This window comes from Colletotrichum gloeosporioides, assembly GCF_011800055.1.
Source record: "Colletotrichum gloeosporioides strain Lc1 chromosome Unknown consensus_16, whole genome shotgun sequence".
Lineage (NCBI taxonomy): Eukaryota > Fungi > Ascomycota > Sordariomycetes > Glomerellales > Glomerellaceae > Colletotrichum > Colletotrichum gloeosporioides.
Genome location: NW_025544661.1, coordinates 21,135 through 42,055, shown reverse-complemented (window position 1 = coordinate 42,055; position 20,921 = coordinate 21,135). Strand labels below are relative to the sequence as shown.

The 20,921-nt window shown below is 50.0% G+C and overlaps 7 protein-coding genes and 1 pseudogene across 8 annotated transcripts; 4 read left to right on the top strand and 4 right to left on the bottom strand.

The window, feature by feature from the left end:
• Nucleotides 1–2,933: 2,933 nt before the first annotated feature.
• GCG54_00012732 (uncharacterized protein) lies at nt 2,934–3,385 on the top strand (the record flags this gene model as incomplete). The annotated part of the gene is made up of 3 exons (XM_045412604.1): nt 2,934–3,002; nt 3,079–3,115; nt 3,183–3,385. The coding sequence occupies 3 exons, from the start codon at nt 2,934–2,936 to the stop codon at nt 3,383–3,385; spliced, it is 309 nt and encodes a 102-aa protein (XP_045268610.1).
• Nucleotides 3,386–3,729: 344 nt separating this feature from the next.
• On the bottom strand, nt 3,730–4,872 carry GCG54_00012731 (Tyrosinase ustQ; the record flags this gene model as incomplete). The annotated part of the gene is made up of 4 exons (XM_045412603.1): nt 3,730–3,953; nt 4,004–4,380; nt 4,435–4,531; nt 4,587–4,872. Coding segments are annotated over 4 exons (984 nt in total), but the record flags the coding sequence as incomplete, so codon positions are not given.
• Nucleotides 4,873–5,442: 570 nt separating this feature from the next.
• On the bottom strand, nt 5,443–6,521 carry GCG54_00012730 (uncharacterized protein; the record flags this gene model as incomplete). The annotated part of the gene is made up of 5 exons (XM_045412602.1): nt 5,443–5,760; nt 5,812–5,845; nt 5,897–5,993; nt 6,066–6,236; nt 6,284–6,521. The coding sequence occupies 5 exons, from the start codon at nt 6,519–6,521 to the stop codon at nt 5,443–5,445; spliced, it is 858 nt and encodes a 285-aa protein (XP_045268608.1).
• Nucleotides 6,522–7,400: 879 nt separating this feature from the next.
• GCG54_00012729 (Cyclochlorotine biosynthesis protein O) lies at nt 7,401–8,378 on the bottom strand (the record flags this gene model as incomplete). Its single annotated transcript, XM_045412601.1, has 3 exons — nt 7,401–7,864; nt 7,929–8,057; nt 8,123–8,378. 3 exons carry the CDS (start codon nt 8,376–8,378, stop codon nt 7,401–7,403), a joined length of 849 nt encoding a protein of 282 aa, XP_045268607.1.
• Nucleotides 8,379–9,273: 895 nt separating this feature from the next.
• On the top strand, nt 9,274–11,490 carry GCG54_00012728 (uncharacterized protein; the record flags this gene model as incomplete). The annotated part of the gene is made up of 4 exons (XM_045412600.1): nt 9,274–9,992; nt 10,047–10,219; nt 10,286–11,090; nt 11,154–11,490. 4 exons carry the CDS (start codon nt 9,274–9,276, stop codon nt 11,488–11,490), a joined length of 2,034 nt encoding a protein of 677 aa, XP_045268606.1.
• Nucleotides 11,491–11,611: 121 nt separating this feature from the next.
• GCG54_00012727 (uncharacterized protein) lies at nt 11,612–12,259 on the bottom strand (the record flags this gene model as incomplete). Its single annotated transcript, XM_045412599.1, has 1 exon — nt 11,612–12,259. The coding sequence occupies one exon, from the start codon at nt 12,257–12,259 to the stop codon at nt 11,612–11,614; it is 648 nt and encodes a 215-aa protein (XP_045268605.1).
• A 726-nt stretch (nt 12,260–12,985) lies between these two features.
• GCG54_00012726 (Oxidase ustYa) lies at nt 12,986–13,892 on the top strand (the record flags this gene model as incomplete). The annotated part of the gene is made up of 4 exons (XM_045412598.1): nt 12,986–13,016; nt 13,071–13,391; nt 13,461–13,582; nt 13,638–13,892. The coding sequence occupies 4 exons, from the start codon at nt 12,986–12,988 to the stop codon at nt 13,890–13,892; spliced, it is 729 nt and encodes a 242-aa protein (XP_045268604.1).
• Nucleotides 13,893–17,019: 3,127 nt separating this feature from the next.
• GCG54_00012725 lies at nt 17,020–18,735 on the top strand (annotated as a pseudogene). The gene is made up of 4 exons: nt 17,020–17,215; nt 17,316–18,263; nt 18,374–18,469; nt 18,532–18,735. Coding segments are annotated over exons 1-4 (1,444 nt in total).
• Nucleotides 18,736–20,921: the final 2,186 nt, after the last annotated feature.

Sequence of the window (20,921 nt, the reverse complement as noted above, 5' to 3'; positions counted from 1 at the left end):
CAGCCTCAAACCGGAGGGATGTTGTAAAGACTGTAAAACCTTCGTATACACGAAACGAATCTTATAGCCCTGACTCTGAATCTCCATGGAACGTCACACTCTATACTGAGCGCGACAATTGTGACGGCCGTCAACTGGTGTCGAGTTTGTTGAAACACGCGGCCCACCAAAGACACTGGCAATACCCCGCGATTCCAGTCCGATCATATCGCACACGCCATCGTAATTAGCAGCTACGCTATCTACCGCCTAGCTTCCCACAGCAAAACCCCATTTTTCCGTCTTAAAAGTTTCCTCGGGTAATTGTGAATCAGGCACAGGCTACTACTCATGGAGCTCCATGAATCACAATGGCGTTGAGCTGCACTCGTCCAACCTCCCACCATTTGCGGAGTAATCCATAACAATCCCTATGCCAGCAGATTGAGAACCCCGAGTATTTCCGCCTTTCTTCTCCACCTCGCTCTGCGGCAAGCCTGTCTCGGTCCCTTGCCGTTCAATTTGTAGTAAGTCAACTCGGAAACGTATGGGGCCAGCGCCAACTCAACGACGAAAAAGCGGTTGCTGGACATGTCGCTTACGTCGAAAAAGGTGCAGTGAAGGAGGACCTCCTTGCATCAACTGCGTCGACCGACAGGTTTACTGTCACGGTTATGGTCCTAAGCCGGAATGGAAGGACAAGGGCGAGAAGGAACGTCAAGAAGCAATACGCTTGCAGTTGAGGACGCCAAATGCACCACGCCGCCGCATTTCTTCGGTCACCCACAGCAATCCACACGTACAATCAACGCAGGCTGTCACTTCTGCAAGCTCGATGGATGCTGGTTCCCTCATCTCTCCACCTCTGGAGCGCGCACTCAGCACATGCTCCACTGATGTTGAAATCGACCTCTCTCTTGATGTCGACCTAGATCGGATTTTGTTCGGCGAGGAGTGGTCAACCTTTGAGCACCACGAGGTGAACACCCTTTCGGTTCAGTCTACGTCTCTCCCTACACCTATAACACCCAACGTGAGGTTCTCTCTTGCGACTTGCGAACCACATCTCACCCATCAGTCATCCGAGAGAGAGATGGATCTGGTCATGCACTATTTGGATCATGTTTTTTCTCAGGCACAAGGACCACACCTGAATCAGCCTCGTGGCTGGCTTCTCTCCGCTCTCATGGCGTCGCCCGGCTTCTACTTTGCAGCGATCGGCATAAGTGCATACTGCCAACACCATGACGCACAAGGAGATTCTGTTTTGCGGGCGACAGCCTATCACGACTATCAAAGTTATCGAACTCGCTCTTCTAAAATCTTCTCGGAGGGTTCTTGGGGTAATGTTCCAGGGGAAGCTTTAATTTGCGCAGTACATCTATACCGCTTGGAGGTAAGTCTAACTTCCTGTCCCTCTTACGGGTTACTCTGACCAACTGACAACCGAAAGACACTCTCAGGGGATACCCCAAAAGCTCAGCAATATTTCAAATCTGCCTTGACAGCAATGGGAGACCTTGAAAGTATTGAGAATTCCCAATCAGCCATGCCGGTGCCACCTGTGTCATCGACCATCTCGCCACACTCAGCCGAGCCTGACCTCTTTCTCCCATCCAGCAAGGCCATGGCATATTCACAATGCCTTCTGGCTTGGACTGACATCCTGACCTGCTCGCTTCAGGGAGTGCTGCCTGACAATATGGAACTATACAATAGACTATTGTCAGACGACAACTTCTGCTCCATGTTTCGGACAGCAACAGGCTGTGCATCATGGGTGCCCAAGGTTATCATGGCATGCAGCAGTTTAGATGTGTGGAAGAAAGACCAGGAGAGACAAAACGGGTTGAGCATCCGTGCTTTGGTTTCTCGAAGCGACGACATTTCGTCCTCTATCGAACGAGAATTACACCCAGATGCGAAGCATTCAAATTTTGATGTGCGTGCTGGGGAGCTGACAAGCATCTACGGACACGCAGCATTGGTTTATTTGAATGTGGTCGTTTCCGGGGCTAATCCTCGAGTCCCTGAAATTTCGCACTCTGTTGATCGTGCGATGAAAGCATGGTCATCCGCAGCACAGCAAACGAAGACAGGATCGCTTCTCTGGCCGTCTTTGGTGGTTGGAAGCCTAGCGGAGGGATCTCAACGGGAGTTGCTTGAAGATCTGTTACGGGAACCGGCCGGTCAAGTAGGGTCTATAATTACACCCGTAACTCAACATCGTACCTACTCTATGCTTCAGACATTCTGGCAGGCGCTGAATAGGGACAATGGCGAGTGTGATTGGAAATTCTTCTTGGATAAGCATAGCATAAAATTAGTCATGGCGTGAATAAGACTGCCTTTCATGATTCATGCAAATTCCGGTTACCCCATGTGCAGACACGCTGGATGGAAATAATTTGAAGCAAGAAGTCCAGCAGGAAACAAATGCTCAGTATCCGATGCAAGACGTACACTAGCCCTGAATAGTGACCTAGGACCATGTGGATGAATTCTGGGGGTGAGACATTCATCCATGCATGACTGATCGAGTTATCCTACGTGCAGAATTAGGGTTTAACGCGTCATTTGGCGCCTCTAGAATAGTGAAACGACTTGGCGCCAGCCATTACTTGTCATGAACACACTTCTGCACGCCCCGAAAAGATCGACGAATCGTGTAGGCGCCGCCATCCCAGCGGGAAGCCAGCGCAAATGAGCCGAGTTACCTCAGTCACCGGTGGGCAACGTTAAGCTTCGCGCCAATATACGCGACTGAGCGGAAAATACAGCAGAAGGACCTGGCATTTCTGTCCCGATTCCTCGCTCCGATACTTAAGAGATCTTTGCCGGAAACGGTTCATAGAAAAGTCGTTTCGAAGTCTTCTCGAACATCATTCCAGATTCCAAGTTCGATCAGTTCATCCAAACGCATCACCAGATAAAGTTAACATACTCCTGACATCATGAAGCTCTCTTGCGTCACCGCGGTCTTGGCTTTTGTCGCTGGGTCTTTGGCCCTCCCCAACATGCCTGTAAGTGGCCACAAACTTGGTCCTAAGAGTTAGGATATGTTTCAATCCTTTATGAAGATAACTGACAGAGGTTAAGATCAACAACGTTCTTGTTGAGCGAGACGGGGGCGAAGGTGTTGCGTCTGGGGAGAGCAGCCCTGCCACGGACTATGTAATTCCCATCGACAAGCGCGATGACAGTCCTGACACGGAACACGGACTACGTTATTCCCATTGATAAACGGGATGAAAACCCGGCAACCGACTACGTTATTCCGATCGACAAAAGGGATGACAGTCCAGCAACAGACTATGTCATTCCCATCGACAAGAGAGAAGAACCCGGCGCTGACCCCGGGGGCGACAGTCCTGCCATAGATTATGTTATCCCTATCGACAAGTGAAATGTGTTACTTGCACTGGCTATTGAGGTTCTGCTGAACCACCTCATTCGTGTTGGTACTTGCCGTCATATGAAGGAACAGAGAATGGCTGGTGAAATAGAACACAATATCAAATTGAAGGCTGGTAGTGTATCTAAATCAGTGATTCTTCAGACTCATTCGGGGCCAGAAGTGAAGTTATCGTTGCTATACTTGAAGTTGCTGTTGTGAAACAACTTCGGTAAAAGATGTAAAGATCACCGAGTTAGCATGTGATGTCCATGACAAAGAACGCAAATTGGCCAGATACCTCCTCAACAACTGGATGGTTGTGTCTATATCTCTCTGGTAAATAGCCAAAGCGCTCAGTAGCGATAGCATAAGAATTTGTTCTGCGTGTCCATAACATGCGAGACCGGAACATCTTCTATGAACCCGCCGAATCGAAGAATATCCGACACAGTAGCGTTTCCAGTCGAATCGCGCTGGCGCTCCCCTTCGTACTGATATAGTCTTGTCTTTGCATCTTCCTGCTGCCATTTCCACCAAAGATGATCAATCTGCGCGTGATGCAGGTAGAAGACTGGGTCTATGGCTCACATTAGCCGGTTACTAAAGGTGGAGGATTATTCATCTCACCGTTTCCGGCAGCAAAAGCCAAGAAGTCACCGCTCACAGCGCGATGAACGCGATTATGCAGTCGATTCTCCATCTCCCACTCGAACTCCCGGTAGCTCGGCGACCTGATAAGCTTTCCGATAGACTCCGGGCCAAACCAAGGGCCGAGAGGACGGCCAGCTGTATCGGTGGTCTTAAAGCCACGAGCTAGACAGTGTTCCACGTAGGTGCGGTTGTATCTGGTGGGACGCAAATGGGAGAATGGGCCATCGGTGACGCAACGACCTCCTCCAACTGCAAGAGAACTCTTAGGGTCACCGTCGCCGCCGAAGCCTGTCTCGTTGTTCCATATTGATGATGCGGCGAGATCCATCCAGTCCATGGTCCAGTCCCAGTAGCTGCCGTTGGTGTGTTCAGCACGAGTTCTGAACAGGACTTGTTAATCAACTTACGGTACTTGTCCTTTGAAATCGCAATGTTCTTTCAACGCAGACTCCCACGCCTTGAGGAAGTACCTATGCCATGGCAAGAATGAAGCAGATCCATGAGCTGGAGTTTGTACAAGTGTCAGACATAGCGAACACACGGAGAGAGAGGTGCATACACAACGATCCAGTTCTTTCATGCAGCAGAGAGAAGTCATCATAGACTGTTCCGTTAGGTCCCCAACGCGCAGGTTCTCGACTCAGGCAGTTTACGGCGTCAGTGAAATCCTTCCTCTCGTCGGCCGTGAGCGCGCGCCACTCGCGCCGTATGGCGGGATTGCGACAAGAAGCGACTTGGGGATCGCCAGACCAGCTTGAAATAGTCAGGATAGCTGACATAGACAGTATTCCAGTGAACACAATCGAACCTGCCCAGAAGATCCAGATCGCAAACTGATGGGTACATCTGGAATATTTTAGCAAACGGAACGCCTCCACAGAAGTAAAGCAAAGGCTACCTGCTGGATCTCTCATTCAGGTCGTCACTAGAGGCATCATGATCATCTGAGATGAGCTCGTAATTCCATCCATTGCTGTAGATCTGAGACAACTTCGAGGCCATCGTTCATTGAAAAGCCGTTGCGAAGCAACGGGTGGAGAGACAGGTGATGGGAGCTCAATGGGATGAACGTGCTCCAACACCGCCCAACAGAACCTGTGCTTGGAGCATTTGCTCGCTCGATCTTCTCGGCGGTCCAGAACTCAGCTATCCATTGTTTTGGCAAGAGCTTCCCGAAAGCTTCTTCGACCGAGTCAGGACCGAGCATCAGGAACACGCCCTACCCATGGCTCCCAGGACACCGTTGGAAGGTACCTCAACGCCGGTAACATATGACGACGTTTCAGACAAAAGTTTCATTAACTTATTCACAAACTTTGCAAGTCCATCGCAGTGTCATTATTGAAAACCCCGGGCCGCTGATAACATCTTCGCGGCATACCCCTTACTTCTAATCTTCGGATGTTTACATATGCTTATGAATGAGGCCTGTCAGTGTTGATCCATTCCTCACTCCAAACCGTGCCGGGACGAGGCGCCACCCGGGAACTGCCATTGAACCGGTCGGAAACAAAGTCCCTGATCTTCTGGAAGTTTCGGCAAGTGTGTGGCCTGTCGGAGTTTATGTAGTTATCTTCAACTCCAATGTAGAAGATGGACGGAATTGGCGTCAAGTCCGAGTTGCAGAGTATGATTTGCCTGAGGTGCTCAATGCAGTGGTCTCGGTGTTTGGTGCCGTGGATTGGGTTTTTGTTCGGGTATATGTCCGGGTAGAACGCCCGGCGGATGTGATCCTGTCGCATGTCAGTTGTTTCCGATGACGACACTCTCTTGACTTCACTCACCAGACAGTGAACAGTATGCATAACTTCTAAGCTGCTCAGAGAGATTGGTAAGCCATGATATTCCGTGTCATAGGCAACAACTTACGCTGCGATATATCCGCCCTCTCTGGGAGCCCAGTACTTCTCATAACCAGGCCCCCACGCCTTTTTCGCTTCGTCTTCAGTAAGGAGAAAGAATCGGCCTAGCGATAGAGTCAATAAGCACGAGGATTATACCGCGGAAGTCAGAAACTTTTGCAGCAGTGATTACTTACCCCAATGAAGTTGTTCCCAGTTGTGATCAATATCTTTCGTTGGTTCACCAACATACTTGGTGCGTGGCGTCCCATCTTCCCGCTCAGGCACATACTCGAACCCGTCATCCAGGAATGCAGGGCTCGCCTCAAACCACTTTTCCTCTAGTTCGATCAAATGTTTTGGCGCGTCTTTATATGTTATTGTAACTTGCTCACGGTGAGAGGGAGTTAGTTACCTAGCTCGGTGTGAAAGCCTCTCTCGAACGATCCAAAACGGGTGGCAGCTCGTAATTGAAGGCCAAGCCACGCTGAAAGAGCGGCCAATAACAGCGTGCTCGTGAACCATACTCCGACTGCGAAGCGGAGTCGGTTCTCCCTTCGCCTAACTGCTTGTGCAGATACATGATGAAAAAGCTGGGTGGCATCGCCTTCCATCTGGTCGGCACTCAGTTTGATGTCCGTGAAAGTCGACATTGCGGCGTTGATGCATCAAGCAAGATGACGATGCTTCTGTGATTGTGGCAAGCGCATTCATCCACAGACAAGCACATGTTTATTCGTACATGGTTAAACCTTGTGTGTAGCGACTCGGCTGATGGGTGGCATTGTCAGTGTCAATTTCAGAACCAGCGCCACGGCGCCAAACGTAGACTTTCTCGGAGGAGAAAGACAATGTCGATCAAAATTCCCACTGCAGGCTAATTGTTTTCTAGCAATCGTTGTTGCCAAAACCTTTCAAGTCAATACAGCTTTAAATAGCAATTTGCGAAGCCCCAATGGTGTTCGAGATGCTCATTTTAATGCGAGGTCTTCTTCTTTCTTGGATGCTGGCTGTAGTTTTGTCGGCACCAATGCCAGTTGACGCATACCTCGACAAGGTTGGTGGCTAATGTTGTGTGGAATCTCGTCAGCGTCGCTCACCGTGTATTGATAGGGAATCTTGCCCACCAAGCAACAGGAGAGTGCCGTAAGTTAAGCAGTCGCTTTTGAAGCTAGGTGAAAGCTGACTTGAACAGTGTAAGTATTGGTCATGCTTATGAACGTTTGGGTGATGGAACGATACTTCCTGCTAACCGTCTCACTCAAGAGTAAGTAAATATGACGATAAACGATTGAGGCTGGAACGTAATCTTATACTGAGAGCTGTAGTACGTTGGAGGACTTACACGAGTTTGACTGAGCGACAAAATGGGGCTGAGATGCACATGAATAGTCTGGTCCGCAGATTGGGTTGTCCAGTGTCAGGAAAGCAACCGCGAAGTGTTCACACCGGATAGGTTTCAGAATATAAACATAAAACTCTTCCTGCTGCTCTATTACACCGAGCTCAACAGGAAACCTGAAGCTTTATTCTTAAACACCTCTGTTCATTATGGTCCAGTCCTGAATTCTATCAAAATCCCTGCATTTGCGCCACAGATTGAAATCGCTCTTTGACCCCGAAGCCCGTGATGGATCCTTTTCAAACACCACAGGCGTGACGTCAGCAGTGCACATGAGAGACTTTCTGATGGTCTCTATGCAATGATCGATGTGTCCTCGAACAAGTTCTTCAGGGGCCCTAAAAGCGGTCACGTTGCTGTAGTCGTAGTCGTTGCGGTAAGTGTACTGACGCACAAGATTCTGGAGTATATTATCAGCTCTGGCTTGTTTTGAGGTGACGAAGAGGGCCTTGTTTACCAGGCAGTGAAGCTGGTGGAAGACATTGAGAAAACCCTTGACGCCTCCCCCCAGTTCTTTGGGAACACGCTCATACTTCTCCGGTGGCGCTTTGTTCAGGGCCGCCAGCTTGTCTTCGGGGAAGCGAATCGGAGGGACTTAATGCGGTTAGCTGTGCCAAACTGCAAGTGGAGGAGTATGGAGTCAATCCTGCACACACACCTCTCCAGAGACGAATCCAGGCTTCCTCCACCTCACGCGTTGGTTTTCCGCGATATGGTGAGGGCTGCATCAAGTGATTCTGCTCTGTGTATTCAACAAACTCCATATCACCAGATTCGATGTATGGCGCTGAAGATAACTCATCAATCGCGGTCTCTAGGATGTGAAGGTTTGTTGTTCGTTGTCAGACTCACAATAGGGCGATAGTTGTCTAGCGCATTCCAGGTCATCTAGGTCCTTGCTGATGATGAGTCGAGTGCATAAAACAACAATAATGAGGCTTTGGCACACCAATGCAAGTACAACAGGATCGCGGAGTCTTCGCGTCCAGGCCCAGTAATACGGCGTTCTTGGAGCGATCGAGCTGTTGTCGCCGACTTCATCGGCCTCAATGTCCTTGATGGTCTCGTATGCAACGGACTGTTTCGCAAGCAGCGACTTTGGCCACATTATTGCTGATGTTTCAAACTACCTATCTTAGCCCTCGAGGTGTGTAGCTACGCAACTAGGCCTGGCGATTCCAATTCAGACTGTACAGAATGCTGGACTTGGGGGCAGGCTCAGCGGCGGACCAGCGCCAAATTAGCGCCATTAAGCCCTGGGAGCGTCCGTGGCGAGGATTTTGGCGCGTTGGCGCGTACGACGAGTAATGGAACGCGCCAATTCCCGCAGACTTACTTGAGCACGCTCTCAGTGTCAAATGAAACAATAATTCAGGCTGCGCAAAGAATGAAACTGAAGTTAACGACTTGGGTTCTCAGTCTCTACGGCTTCATTTGGTAGCTGATGCTTGGGGTAGTGTCTGGAGTACCGTATCACCAAATCACTCTCGACTTTCCAAGCTCTGTGTCCGTCATTGTGCTGCACATCACTGGCCGCCGATTGTGGCTTAACAAGTTATGTCGAGGTCGTCTGGCTCCATCCTCTGATCTTTGATCGTGATGGCTGAGACGGCTGTGAGTCGGCTGTGAGTTGGCTGTGAATGCCTATCGTCAAGCGGAACGATCCAGGGCTTGATGCAGCCAAGGATCCTGATCTGCTCATCAAGATGCCCTTTGGCCGCGGAGCCGAGATTCCCACCTGTAAATACCACTTAATTGGGCACTGAGGCGAGATGTCTCAGAGACGCCACTCAGCTGGCAAGGCTGTGTCCCATTGCTGCCCCAATTTTAAAATGCTGTTGCCTTGAGATACCCATCTTTAAAGATTGATGCGATTATGAGATGTAAGGTCCGGCTATCAAAGTCGGCGGATATTTCAACACTCTAGTTCAATCGCTAGCATTTCTCTTGAATCGCCCGAATTCACTTTGGTTAATAAGCTTTGGAACTGGTATGCCTTCGGTATGACATCCCCGCCAGAACCACCGATTCCGTCGCCCATCTCACTTCGGACTGAGCAGCGATCGGATTCATACACCCGGAGCCATTTCTTGGAACACACCAGCGATGACTCGAGACCGCTCATTGGCATCGGCGACGTAGCCGGAAGTCACACTCAGTCTAACGCGCCGGCAATCCCGTTGACTCCGGTCGGACACCCTATTTCGCCAACGCACCGTCAAGTCGATGAGCCCACGCCAGGCACTGAGCAGGACAGCCCCAAACTGCGAAATAGCCTACGCAGTTCTGCAAAGCTTCTGGAATCCGATGTCAGTGTCAAGAACTCTGATGAGCCCAACATCAAGACTGGCCTGTCCAAGTCTCAGACCAACGTCTTCTACGCATCCAAGCCAGCATGGAGCTCGGCACTTCTGGCATGGCTGGCCGAAATCATCTGGTGCTTCGTCAGTATAGGCTCGGTTGTTGCCTTGGTCGTTGTCTTGAACGTGTTCGACGACGAGCAGCTACCCCAATGGCCGCTAGGACTGACGCTGAACACACTCGTCGCTTTTCTCGCCACCCTCGCTCGAGCCGCATTCGTGATTCCGGTTTCTGAGAGTCTCTCGCAGTTGAAGTGGGTTTGGTTCCGCCATCCACGTATGTTGAAGGACTTTCAAGACTTTGATGCGGCAAGCCGAGGGGTCTGGGGCAGCTTGCTGCTGTTAAAGACGACGAGGGGATGGTGAGTTTGCTATGTCGACCATAAGCCGATTTGCCAATCTAACAAGAGAGCCAGGTCTCCGAGCTTGATATCAGCCCTTGTTCTGGTGTCCGCGATTCTCACGTCAACGCTCACCCAGTCCGCTGTGACCTATCCTGTCCGGATGGCATCCATCAACGGCCCCGAGCAAGCAACAGTATCGCGGTCGACGTATTACTTTTACAATAGCGCAGGAACTCATAACAACCGTAAGTTAGACTTGATAGTCTTTGCTAATCCTTTCTTGGGCCCGATGACTGACAGATGATGTGCAGTCATATATCGACAGTCTGTAGACCAGCACCTTTTCGAAGGTCTCAGCTACGACTACGCCAAGATATATCCTTTGAACAAAGCTCGCTGTCCGACCAGTGATTGCCAATGGCAGACATACAGCTCGTTGAGTGTCTGCACCAGATATTGGAATGTAACGGACTCTTTGAACATTACCTCCCAGAGAGTGAATACCGCCGCACCCATACCAGTCTTCGCGTCACTGAAAAATGGCCCTCGTGCAAATCTGACCCAGCCGCATTTTGGCCTCGTCAGCTTGACGGGTGTGGCAAACACAATCTCTGCGCTATCGGAACCTTCTTATAACCCAGAGTTGTCCATCTACAACATGACATTCATCTACTCCTTGAGAAAGGGCACAACTGACATCGACATGCTGGGTGCGACGGAAGTCGAAATGTACTTCTGTGTCAAAACTTTCAACCTGTCACACACGGAGAATATTGAAGAGCGGAAACTCATCCAAACCACGACAGATTTTGAGACGGGCAATTACACCTTGCCTGACGGCCGGGGGCCATTCCCACTCTCTGCCCTCCGAGATCCATTGGACCAAGAGACAAAGTTTCCCTTGGGGCCAACGGGTGTGATTACACAGAGCCTCGCAAGCGCTCTCGACGGAACATACATCGACCTGGCGTCAGACGCCAGTACTTTAGGGCTCGCCCCAGCTCGGTATTTAACCGCTTTGCAGTCTCAGATACAACCGAACGTATCGACTGCGATGCACGTGGAGAGAGCAATCAGGAATGTCACCGACAACATAGCGACGTCAATGTCGAACAAGTAAGTCCAAAATGCTGGCTGGTGTCAGTGTATCCGGGATACTGATTAGTTCTGAATCAACAGGATTGCCCAAGATTCGACAAATGTGACTGGCCAAGTCCTCGCCGCTGAGACGTTCGTCCAGGTACGATGGCCGTGGATCGCGTTTATATCCGCACAAATCGGGCTTTCCGCGGCCGTTCTCGTGTTTACAATTGTTCAAACGCAACTGTCCGGCGTCGGGGTTGTGAAGAGCTCGACTCTGCCCACTTTGGTTGCCATTGACACGGAAAGCAAGGATACCCTGGAGAGCGAACTGGTCAGACGCAACAGTCTTGGAGAGGTCGAAGACGCCAAGATAAAGTCTGAAATGGCGTGGAGGCTTGGTCTGACGGAAAGAGGGTGGCGGCTGAAGACATGATCACAATTCGCCTGTTATCTGAGGACACATATATTTGTATCTTGATGATAGTAAAGTAAAGACCGTCAGACCAAGAAGCCCATAATGTCTGTAACTCCGGCTTCGTTTGAAATCGGAGCCCTCACGACTCCTTCGTCGATGTGAGAGGAGCGCAGTCATGAAACAGCAAAGAGTACGTCAGTGCCTTGTGCTGCTCCGCCTGTTCGGTCAATGCATGCGCAACAAGCGTGATACAATGCTTCGTATGCCAGAACTGATGACACCTAGCATCCATCCAACCGAGCCCGTGCTCGATGGCATACTCAACCTTGCGCCAGCAGTATAAGCAGTGTAAATCATGTGCCCGCGGGTACGTCGTGTAGATGGCGGAGAAGTTCCCACTCTGTAATTGTGACACCTCGCTCGGCGGCACCTTTTGCGTGAGATCGGTATCGGTGAACCACTCCCACTCGAGGTATATATCCCCCGTGATATCATGGAACTGGTCCACGATCTCGCTCCAAGCGCAGGTCGTCGGTACCCAGGCGCCCAACTGCTGCTCAAAGATACAGCCCCGCTGGCGAGCCTTGGCGGGGGTGCGGCCGCACTCGGGCTCATGGGGGATCTGCTTTGGCCGATCATGCGCCTCGTCGTGGTGTGGTTTCTTGTGGGGGTGATTGATGTGGTGGGTGTCTTTGGAGGGGTATTCGTGGTGCTTGTTTGGTGATGGCATGAAAATGAAGACGACGACAAAAGTGCAGATGATGCCGAGGGCCAGCCAAGCTGTCATTTTGGCGTTTGGGAGGAAAAGTGATTTGGAGCTGGGTGGCTCTGGGTTTTCGCTGGGTCGCCTATTTCTCAAACGTCGAGATAGCCGGACAGGCGGCCGATTGGACGGTAGCTGTTGCTCCTCATCTTTGAATGGGCTACCTAGGTCGACCTCTGGTTGATCTTGAGTTGGTAGAGGTGTGTACTTTGATTTGGTGAAGGATTTGAAAATTGCGAGTTTTTCCATCTTGGCGAGTCCCCGTAACTCTGGTGAGCCTTGTTAGCTAGCTAGAGACGATAATGTGCCTTTGTCCACTGGATTGCAATATCTTGCGGTGTTCACGATGCAGGGGAGAGAGTAGAGAGCAGTTCCATAGGACGGATAAACTGCCGAGTCCTGAGCTGGGTATCAAAGGCAAAACCATCAGCAGCCGAGTCAATCTGGAGTTGCGCCAAAGTTTCTCGAGTAACCAATTTTCTGAGAGAGTTCGGCGCCCGCGCCTAGCGGAGCTCCCATTTGTTCGAGAGTTGAGTACGCTTTCTCTCCGCAGCTCATCCTGAATCAGAATATCGTCTGATCTTCTCGGAGCTGGCTGACAGTCTTGTTGGCAAGGAGATCCTGTGTTGTGGACTGATTCGAACAACACCTAGCTTCGATAATTCCGCATGGGCCAGCTCCGTCGGTCAGCGCCAGCGCCAGCGCCTAATACTTGTCGGTCTCCTTGTTTTGCTGGCAAAAGAATATGGTATGCCTTGTTCTATTACCGATGACATCTACTGTATCCATCCCTCTATTCTTTCTGACACCTGTGGTAAAACAACATGGACAACAGGTTCGCGATCTTCAACAGAGACCTCCTCCGTGGACGAGGAGAAGCAGATCCTGCTGGAGTCCTCGGACACCTTGGAGCAGACGACGTTCAGGCCGAAGCACAGTCCCTTCATACCAACGCGAGTCGCGATTGTGCTTCTTGTACTGTCCAACATTGCTTTCTTGGCTGCTTTGGGCTTGGTCTTGCGGTCACAGTCGAGTTCCAGCCTGCCGGCATGGATGCCGCCCGAGAGAACGGCCAAGAAGCTATTCATGTACCAGAGCGTGTTTGGGGGAGAACCGAATGCAAAGTCGGAGGAGATGTGGACCAAATTGATTCCGAGTATGTCGTTCCCTCCGCTAGTTGGCACCGATCGGTGTATGGGTTGCTGACCATGTGGTTCGATGCTAGTGGGCAAGGGCTGGATCAACGTGACGGCCGATACGGATGAACTTCCATATTACCCGGGCATGGATCGGTCTCTTCCCAAGCAAAGGGCACTCGTCGCAGTGTTTCATCAGCTTCATTGCCTTGTAAGTGTAAAATCCCGCACTGATGTCGACGGTTGCTGAAGTTTGTATTTACCAGTACATGACAAGATCCGGATACTTCGCCGCGCGAGATGGCAAGTTGAGCACGGTAAACACTACGCACCTCTCCCACTGCTGGGACTATCTGCGTCAGTCAATCATGTGTTCAGGAGATACTACTTTGGAATGGTTACCACCTAAAGGGGTTGGGAGTACGGGATGGGGATACCAGCACACATGTAGGGACTACGAGGCGTTGTACATCTACGCCGAACAGCACAGAAGCAGCGATAAGAAGATTATTCATGAATAGAACGTGCTTCTAAAGACTGTAACCTAAAATGATCAGAATCACAGACATGTAGTGAAGCAACATCTGCCTAAGATCACCTCCTTCGCACAAATACCGAAGAAGAAGCGATCGGGTCATCAACCATTGGTGCCGGTGGGGTGGTATGCAGGAGGAAGTCGAAGTGGTCGAGATGGCGGATAACGGAATGGTTGATGACATATACAACAAGGCAATAAGCATTGAGAAAGCACACACTAAACTGACGTTCATCGCTGAGTCCAGGATGCAAAATTTAGGTCATGCTGATGATAAAACTATTTACGATACCACTCTGGACTCGTCGTCATCATTATTGTTGAAGCTGGCCCATACCCTGCCGCGATGCGCAATTAAGCATAAAGCAGGAAGTAGTGGCTACTGATGAACCTTCAGGCGTAATTCATCACTGATTCATGCATGTCAGTCAGCATGTTCCTGCATCTCAGTAAATTCTTAGTTCAAGCAAAGCTCTCCTGGCGTATTTTGATTGGAGCCAGATTAAGAATCGCTGGAGAAGTGACAAATTGCGCCACATCAGCCACAGTTCCGATTACTCCACAACACCAAGAAAAATCATCGTGACTCTGAAGAAACGCCAAAAAGACATACAACACCGGGCATTCGCCGGTCGTCACCGACCCGACTACTACTCCAGCCCTCACTGGCTTATCTATGGGAGAGCGGACGGGATCCCGAGTTCTCCAGTGGGTATGGTCGTATGTGAATGATGAGGCACACTTGAGATCTGATATTCGGTGTTTGGAGCGCACTGGCGTTTGACGTCAGTCCATCAACGAGACCCAGTAGATTCTGACATTTTGAATCTTCTCAAATGAGACACTTTTTCAATTAAACAGACTCCCCAACTGCCGTCTCAGATGGAAATAACTGTCCTTGTCCTAGAACTCACGTGTGAGGCATGGAAAGCCTAGCTAAGCTAACGACGTCAGCGTTACACTAAGACTTATGCTCCAATCAAGTCTCAGTCATATTACGCTCCATCTTCTCTTTAATGAGGGACTTCCCACTCGTTGGCCAAATCCACCCTCGACATAAGTATCTAGTTGATGTTGAGTTGTAGAGTTGACTTCACGGGCTAAGCACAACCCAGCCCAAGTTACCTGCCCCAATCACGACTTTCTCGAATACATGGAACCATTTAGGAGCAGAATCAAACTTTTGAGAGTGCTAAAAAGCTCCTTAGGGAATTACCAACATCCAATCCGCCACAAACTCAACAAGGGGTCTCACACGGGATTTCGGCTTCTGCCTAATAACCCTGTGGAAAGGATGTAGAAGGGAAAGAAGAACAGACAAGCCGCTAAAAGCGCCCACTAATCAATCGATTGCTTATAGTCAACTTCCTGATGATGGGGTTAAGAGTCATAATGAACTGACCTGGATCATATGTCCGCTTTTCTGGGCGATGGGTTTCACGGCTTGTCCTATGAAAGCCAGGGCGCTTGCTTGTAGCAGGAGAGACACCCAACTGCCAGCTGCAACCACTAGCCTCGGCACATTTTTCACAACCTTGTTATTGCTGCGCCCCAGAGCATGTAAGAACAAATCGTCCGTCTGTATCAGCTGTAGGATAAGAGCGATCATTAACGAGACCGATGATGTATCCGAATTCAAGTCGGAGGGGACGAAAAAGAGACAGATTTTGCGACGATGTACAATGAAGGCTTTGGAGAACAGTAAACCAAGTGTTTCTTACAACAAGGCCTTGTTTGGGCTCATTAAAGGATTTATTCCTCACTTCCCGACTGCATTACCGACCGTCTTGGGAGGCATGATGGCTGCGGATCTATACGGTACATTCAACTTGCGACAGACTTCAAGAAAGATCAAGATTCAGGTCAGGTCGTATTTGTAAAAGTAGATTGCTACTGCAGAGATATGCTTAGCATCGTTCTTTATGTGTTTAAGTACGAAGCGCACTAGTCTTCTGCGTCTGACCTAATGAGCACTGCTATGACTTTGTTCCAGCAAGTAAGTGCGAATCGCAGGTCTGGTTAATTACTCCACAACGTTAAGTAAAATGCCGTGTGCTTTAAGCATATGTGTTAGTGGTATACTGAAGGATGCCAGCGGAAGTGGTGCGATAAGCGTGGGCAGACGGCCTCGGGGAGGCGTGGAGAAGGCCGGCAAACGGCTTCGGGGAGGTGGGGAGACGGCTAACAGACGGCCTCCGGGAGATGTGGGGTCAGAGGAGAAGGCGCTGCGGTGCCGGGCGGGCTATTTAGATCCCACAGCCGAGCGTGTTTCGTAGTTCCAAATGGACGAGCTCAATGTAACCTCTTTAAGAACTTCGACCCAAGGTATTAATCTGTCCCAAGCTCCTAGACAGCCATTGCATGATGCGGAGGAGAGCTGGTCTTTGAAAGTTTTCGTTAACACGATCTCAACACGGTAGCTCCTGAAAAAGCACAGTCTCGACTGAGAGAATCACATAGAAGAGCACTCACAATGGCTGCAAACAACTTGGCCTCATTCAAGATATATACGAAGGCATACAGTGACGCCGACTACGATAAAATCGCGTCTTACTACCATGAATACCTGTCCATTCAATGAAGCTGTCATGACTATTTCTCAGATCATTCTCGGTCGCTTATCCGTGTTCTTGTCTCGGGCATTGGATGTGTTCTCTGTCACCCTGACGCCGTTTTTCAAAGTAAGCTTGCGCAAGCATAATAGTACACGATAGACGCAGTTCCAGCATCCTTCAAGGCAAGTCTGCTGTCCTGTGCATCATTGTTCCCTAGCCGCCCACTGGGGAAGACATACGGCTTGCAACTTTGGGTCATCTTTATGTAGTGTCGGACATTTGCCGATTCCGGATTGCCCGGGCCACGCTTCGTACCTGACAATCCTCTAGTGAATCCCCAGAACGGCATCCGAATCCCAGTCTATGACTCATCTCAACGAAGATGCTACTAGGTAATGCTTTATAATTCCCGCCGGATGATATAACATGTCCGTCTGCCCTGCTTCCGCATCAGGTTTCTCTCCCACAGAAATCATTCATCCAGCCCCATCTGGGGCCTTACTATACAAGACCCACCTTTACGTTTTGTTTCCCACATAAAGTTCGTCCTTGAGACGAATGTACAGCATTTTTTTGGCGATTGAAAACTTCGCATTTCTTGTCAAGTTCACGGTTGCCTCGTTGAAATGGATAAGAAGTCCTCTCCGAGCAGTGCCTGGGCCGTTCCTGGCACGCGTGACCGACCTCTGGTACCTTTATCATGTCAAGCAGGGCAGCTTCGAAAAAGTCAACATAAAGCTGCATGAGCAATACGGTACAACCAATCTGTCCCTTCACCCCGAAACTCATTAACCATCCTTTCGTCGGCCCAATCGTCCGTTATGGTCCAAACCGATTTAGCATCAACAACGCAGAATCGTCCAAAACAATTTACGATCACGCGACGCAGTTCCGCAAGTCAGACTGGTATTCCGCGACGACACCTGACAATAGGCTGGTGAACATCTTTGCGGAGCAAGATATCCAGCGCCACGCCTCTTCCAGGCGGTTCTATTCTAGTCCCTACTCGATGACTTCTCTCGTCCATTACGAGCCTTACTTGGACGAATGCGGGGCTCTCTTCTGTCAGCGACTCGACGAGTTTTCGAGAGCAGGAATTTCAGCTGAATTCGGTCACTGGTTTCAGTGCTTTGCATTTGATGCTGTCGCAATGATGACTTACGGGAGACGTCTCGGGTTTCTGGATCAGGGAGAAGACGTCTCTAACGTGATGGAGAATATCAACAGGACCTTGGTTTACTCTAGCGTGGTTGGTATTTTCCCTTCCTTGCATAAGTATGCAATGTCGATGTTAAGTGCTTTCGACCGTTTCTTTCGCGATGGTACGGCCATGTTTGTGCCGAAAATTACCCAGAAGATAATTGACGACAAACGAGCATCCCCGAAGTTGGTTGTTGATGTACAGGGCCAAGAAGATGGGGTGGCTGCCAAAGAGAGTTTCCTGACTAAATTCCTGGCTAAGCATTGCAGCGATCCCAAGTTTACCAACGACTATGTCCTCGCGGGCTGTGCAGCCAACATATTTGCGGGGTCTGATACCACCGGCCTCAGCCTATCAGCTATGCTTTACAACTTGCTGAAAAGCCCAGACAGTATGAGGAAGCTGCGTCAGGAAATTGACGAGTTCACCAGCCGTAGTGAGCTTTCGGAAGCACCTACGTTCAAGGAAAGCCAGCAAATGCCTTGACCTCCAAGCGGTCATTAAAGAGGCTTTGCGTGTTCATTCAGCCGTAGGAATACCACTTGAACGCGTCGTGCCTGAAGGTGGTGCCACGATTGGGGCAAGGTTCTTCCCCGAGGGGGTAAGAGTTGTATTTACCATTCCGAGTCAGTCGCTGTTCGGTAGCTAACAGTAGATGTTCTCTCCACAGTCGGTCGTTGGCATCAACAGCTGGGTTCAGCACCGGGATAGGAGCTTGTTCGGAGAGACGCTGACCACTTCCGTCCGGATCGTTGGTTGATCGATGACGAGGCCAAACTTTCGGTCATGAACAGGAATTGGACGCCGGTGAGAAGGACTAATGCCGTGACTATGCTTGCGTATCGATTGCTGACTCAAACTTATGGCAGTTTGGCCTGGGTTCACGAACCTGCTTGGGCAAGAATATTTCCATCCTCGAAATTTCGAAGCTTATCCCTAGGATTGTTCGCGATTTCAATTTCAAGCTCGAGGGCACAGCTGCCACGCCTGGCGGATCTTGGGAAACTTGTAACGTTTTCTTTGTGAAGCCTAGGAATTCTTATGTCAAGGTTCAACCTAGAAAGACTATCTGAGGAATGGCTTTGATTTGCCTGACTTGGTCCATTCGCTAGTGTTTGCTGAGAGTATCGCTACAGTACGCTTGTAGCCAAAGTATCGGGTCACGTAGCGAATCTTCTACTGTAAACAATTGTAGAACTTTGGCAGCATCCTAGCCGGCAAGGCACAGATTCTAGAATAAAATCTTTCAACTGTCGTCAAAGGTTTAGTCGCATTGCCATTGCCAGTTGCCGTTGGGTCTTGCGAGGGTCTCGCGATTCTGTTCCAATTTCTTCGTTGGGGTTAGTGGCCAGAAGGCCTGAAGTAAGTAGATACCGCGACATCGGCAATTCTGCCGAGTGTTATTTGCGAGAAGATATCAATATGCCTGTTGAAATTTGTGGCTGAGGTCTAGTGTACAGGGCAGGCCCATACGACGTTGATTGAGCCAAAGCTAACAACAAATGGAATACACATGACCGACTTCCACTATCACATCATCCCCCCACGGTCTCTTCCCGCCGTTTTCGCGTCGTGCGCTCTTAGCAAGAAAACTGGAAGCAGGATTGGTTGATGTCGTAGGGGCAGCAGACGTTGGTGTTTTGGTAGCACGTTCCACATCCGCCGTTGCAGACCGAGTAAGCGCAGTCTTGGCGTATTTCCAGGTGATTGAGTTCGGACGAGTCCCTCGCGTAAGTCTTCAGAGCCGGGTTGGCGCTGACCAGCGCAGTGAGCATAGCGAAGAGCAGGAACTTCATTCTATGTAGTGTCAGAATTGTCGTTGGGACAGTACGAAAGTTGGATTATGTTTCGCATACCTGGCGAACTTGAAATGGATTGTAGTTTTGAGACGACAAAAGCGTAATTAGTTGGGTTTGGGGCGTTGTAATTTGGCTCACGATTGCAGGAACTTGAACTTTATAGGTTGAACTTTGGGAAATGATCAGTAAGTCCCCGAGCAACCGTGCTAGGAATCGGAATTGATTAGTTGTTGCCATGGGGCTCATCTGGCAATTAATCAATCATACTTTCTTAGAAGTGTATACCGTCGGGCTGTACGAGACGCTCGTACACCCTTGGTGGAGTAGAGGTAATGAATATCCTTATGTAATCGGCATAAATATGAGGAGCATACCGAAACACAGAGCAATTCTTGACAAGCAACGGAGTAATCCAGAGTAGATGCTTGGGTTTGGGGTAAAACTGGACCACAATGTGGGTAAATCTTTCGGGCGTTATGCGGAAACCGACGGGATTATTGGGAAGTCAAATAGATCAGGCCTGGGTTTCTGGCTGGAGATCTCAGCCATAACCTGATCCATCTCAATTGAACCAACTCCACACCGCAAGTCCGGTCTGGCGCACCCATTTTCGGCTGAGTACCCATCAAGGCCGCCGACAGGTTCCACTTCTGCCCGCCCTGGACGCGACCGGATGAGCGTAACGTGATGCCCGCGCATCTCTCGCCGGATGGGGCGTGACCCTCAGTCGGAGAACACGTCTTCCGCTTCGCAGACCCGGTCAGCTTCCGAGAGGATCAAGACACACCGGCCGAAGTGGAGGTGTTCCCCGGATGATTGGCACCCGATGCCGACGCACAATCACATCATGGAGTGGGGCTGACTCTGGCTTCAGCTGAACAGGATCATCATCTTGACAGGATAATCCGCAGACTGTGGCTTGGGTCCCTATATCATTGAATGGGCTTTCAACATAGCTGCTATTAGTGATCCCAAGGCATCATAATCTTCAGAATGTAGTCTCATAGCTCGTCATCAATCATCATGAACAAGACGCGTGCTCACCGAAGATTCACCAGCAAAGCCACCCAACGGCCAAAATGTGCAGCAGCAGCTTCCCCTGAAAGCCGGTAATCTCGGAGCCAAACAGGCGGCGAGGAAAATCACACCACAAACACACCACCGGGAAGTGGGTCGCCCGGGGTGAAGGCGTTCTCAAAAATGGGTCTCAATTGCCTGCTCTCCAGCTGCAAACCGTTCAAGTCTGTTGGGAAAAAGACTCAAAGTTGATCAATTCCCGTCTCCAGATTCGCCAATCTGATCAATTCCTCCTCTCGACCAATGGAAATTTCAAAGTCCAAATGTGATTCGTATTCGGTTTGGCGGTCCCCTGAGGGCCTGGATTCGCTGGAAAACATGCAAGTTGTCGTACCACACCAGAGCGGATGCCGATGAATTTTTATCGTGCCATCGGCGTCTGC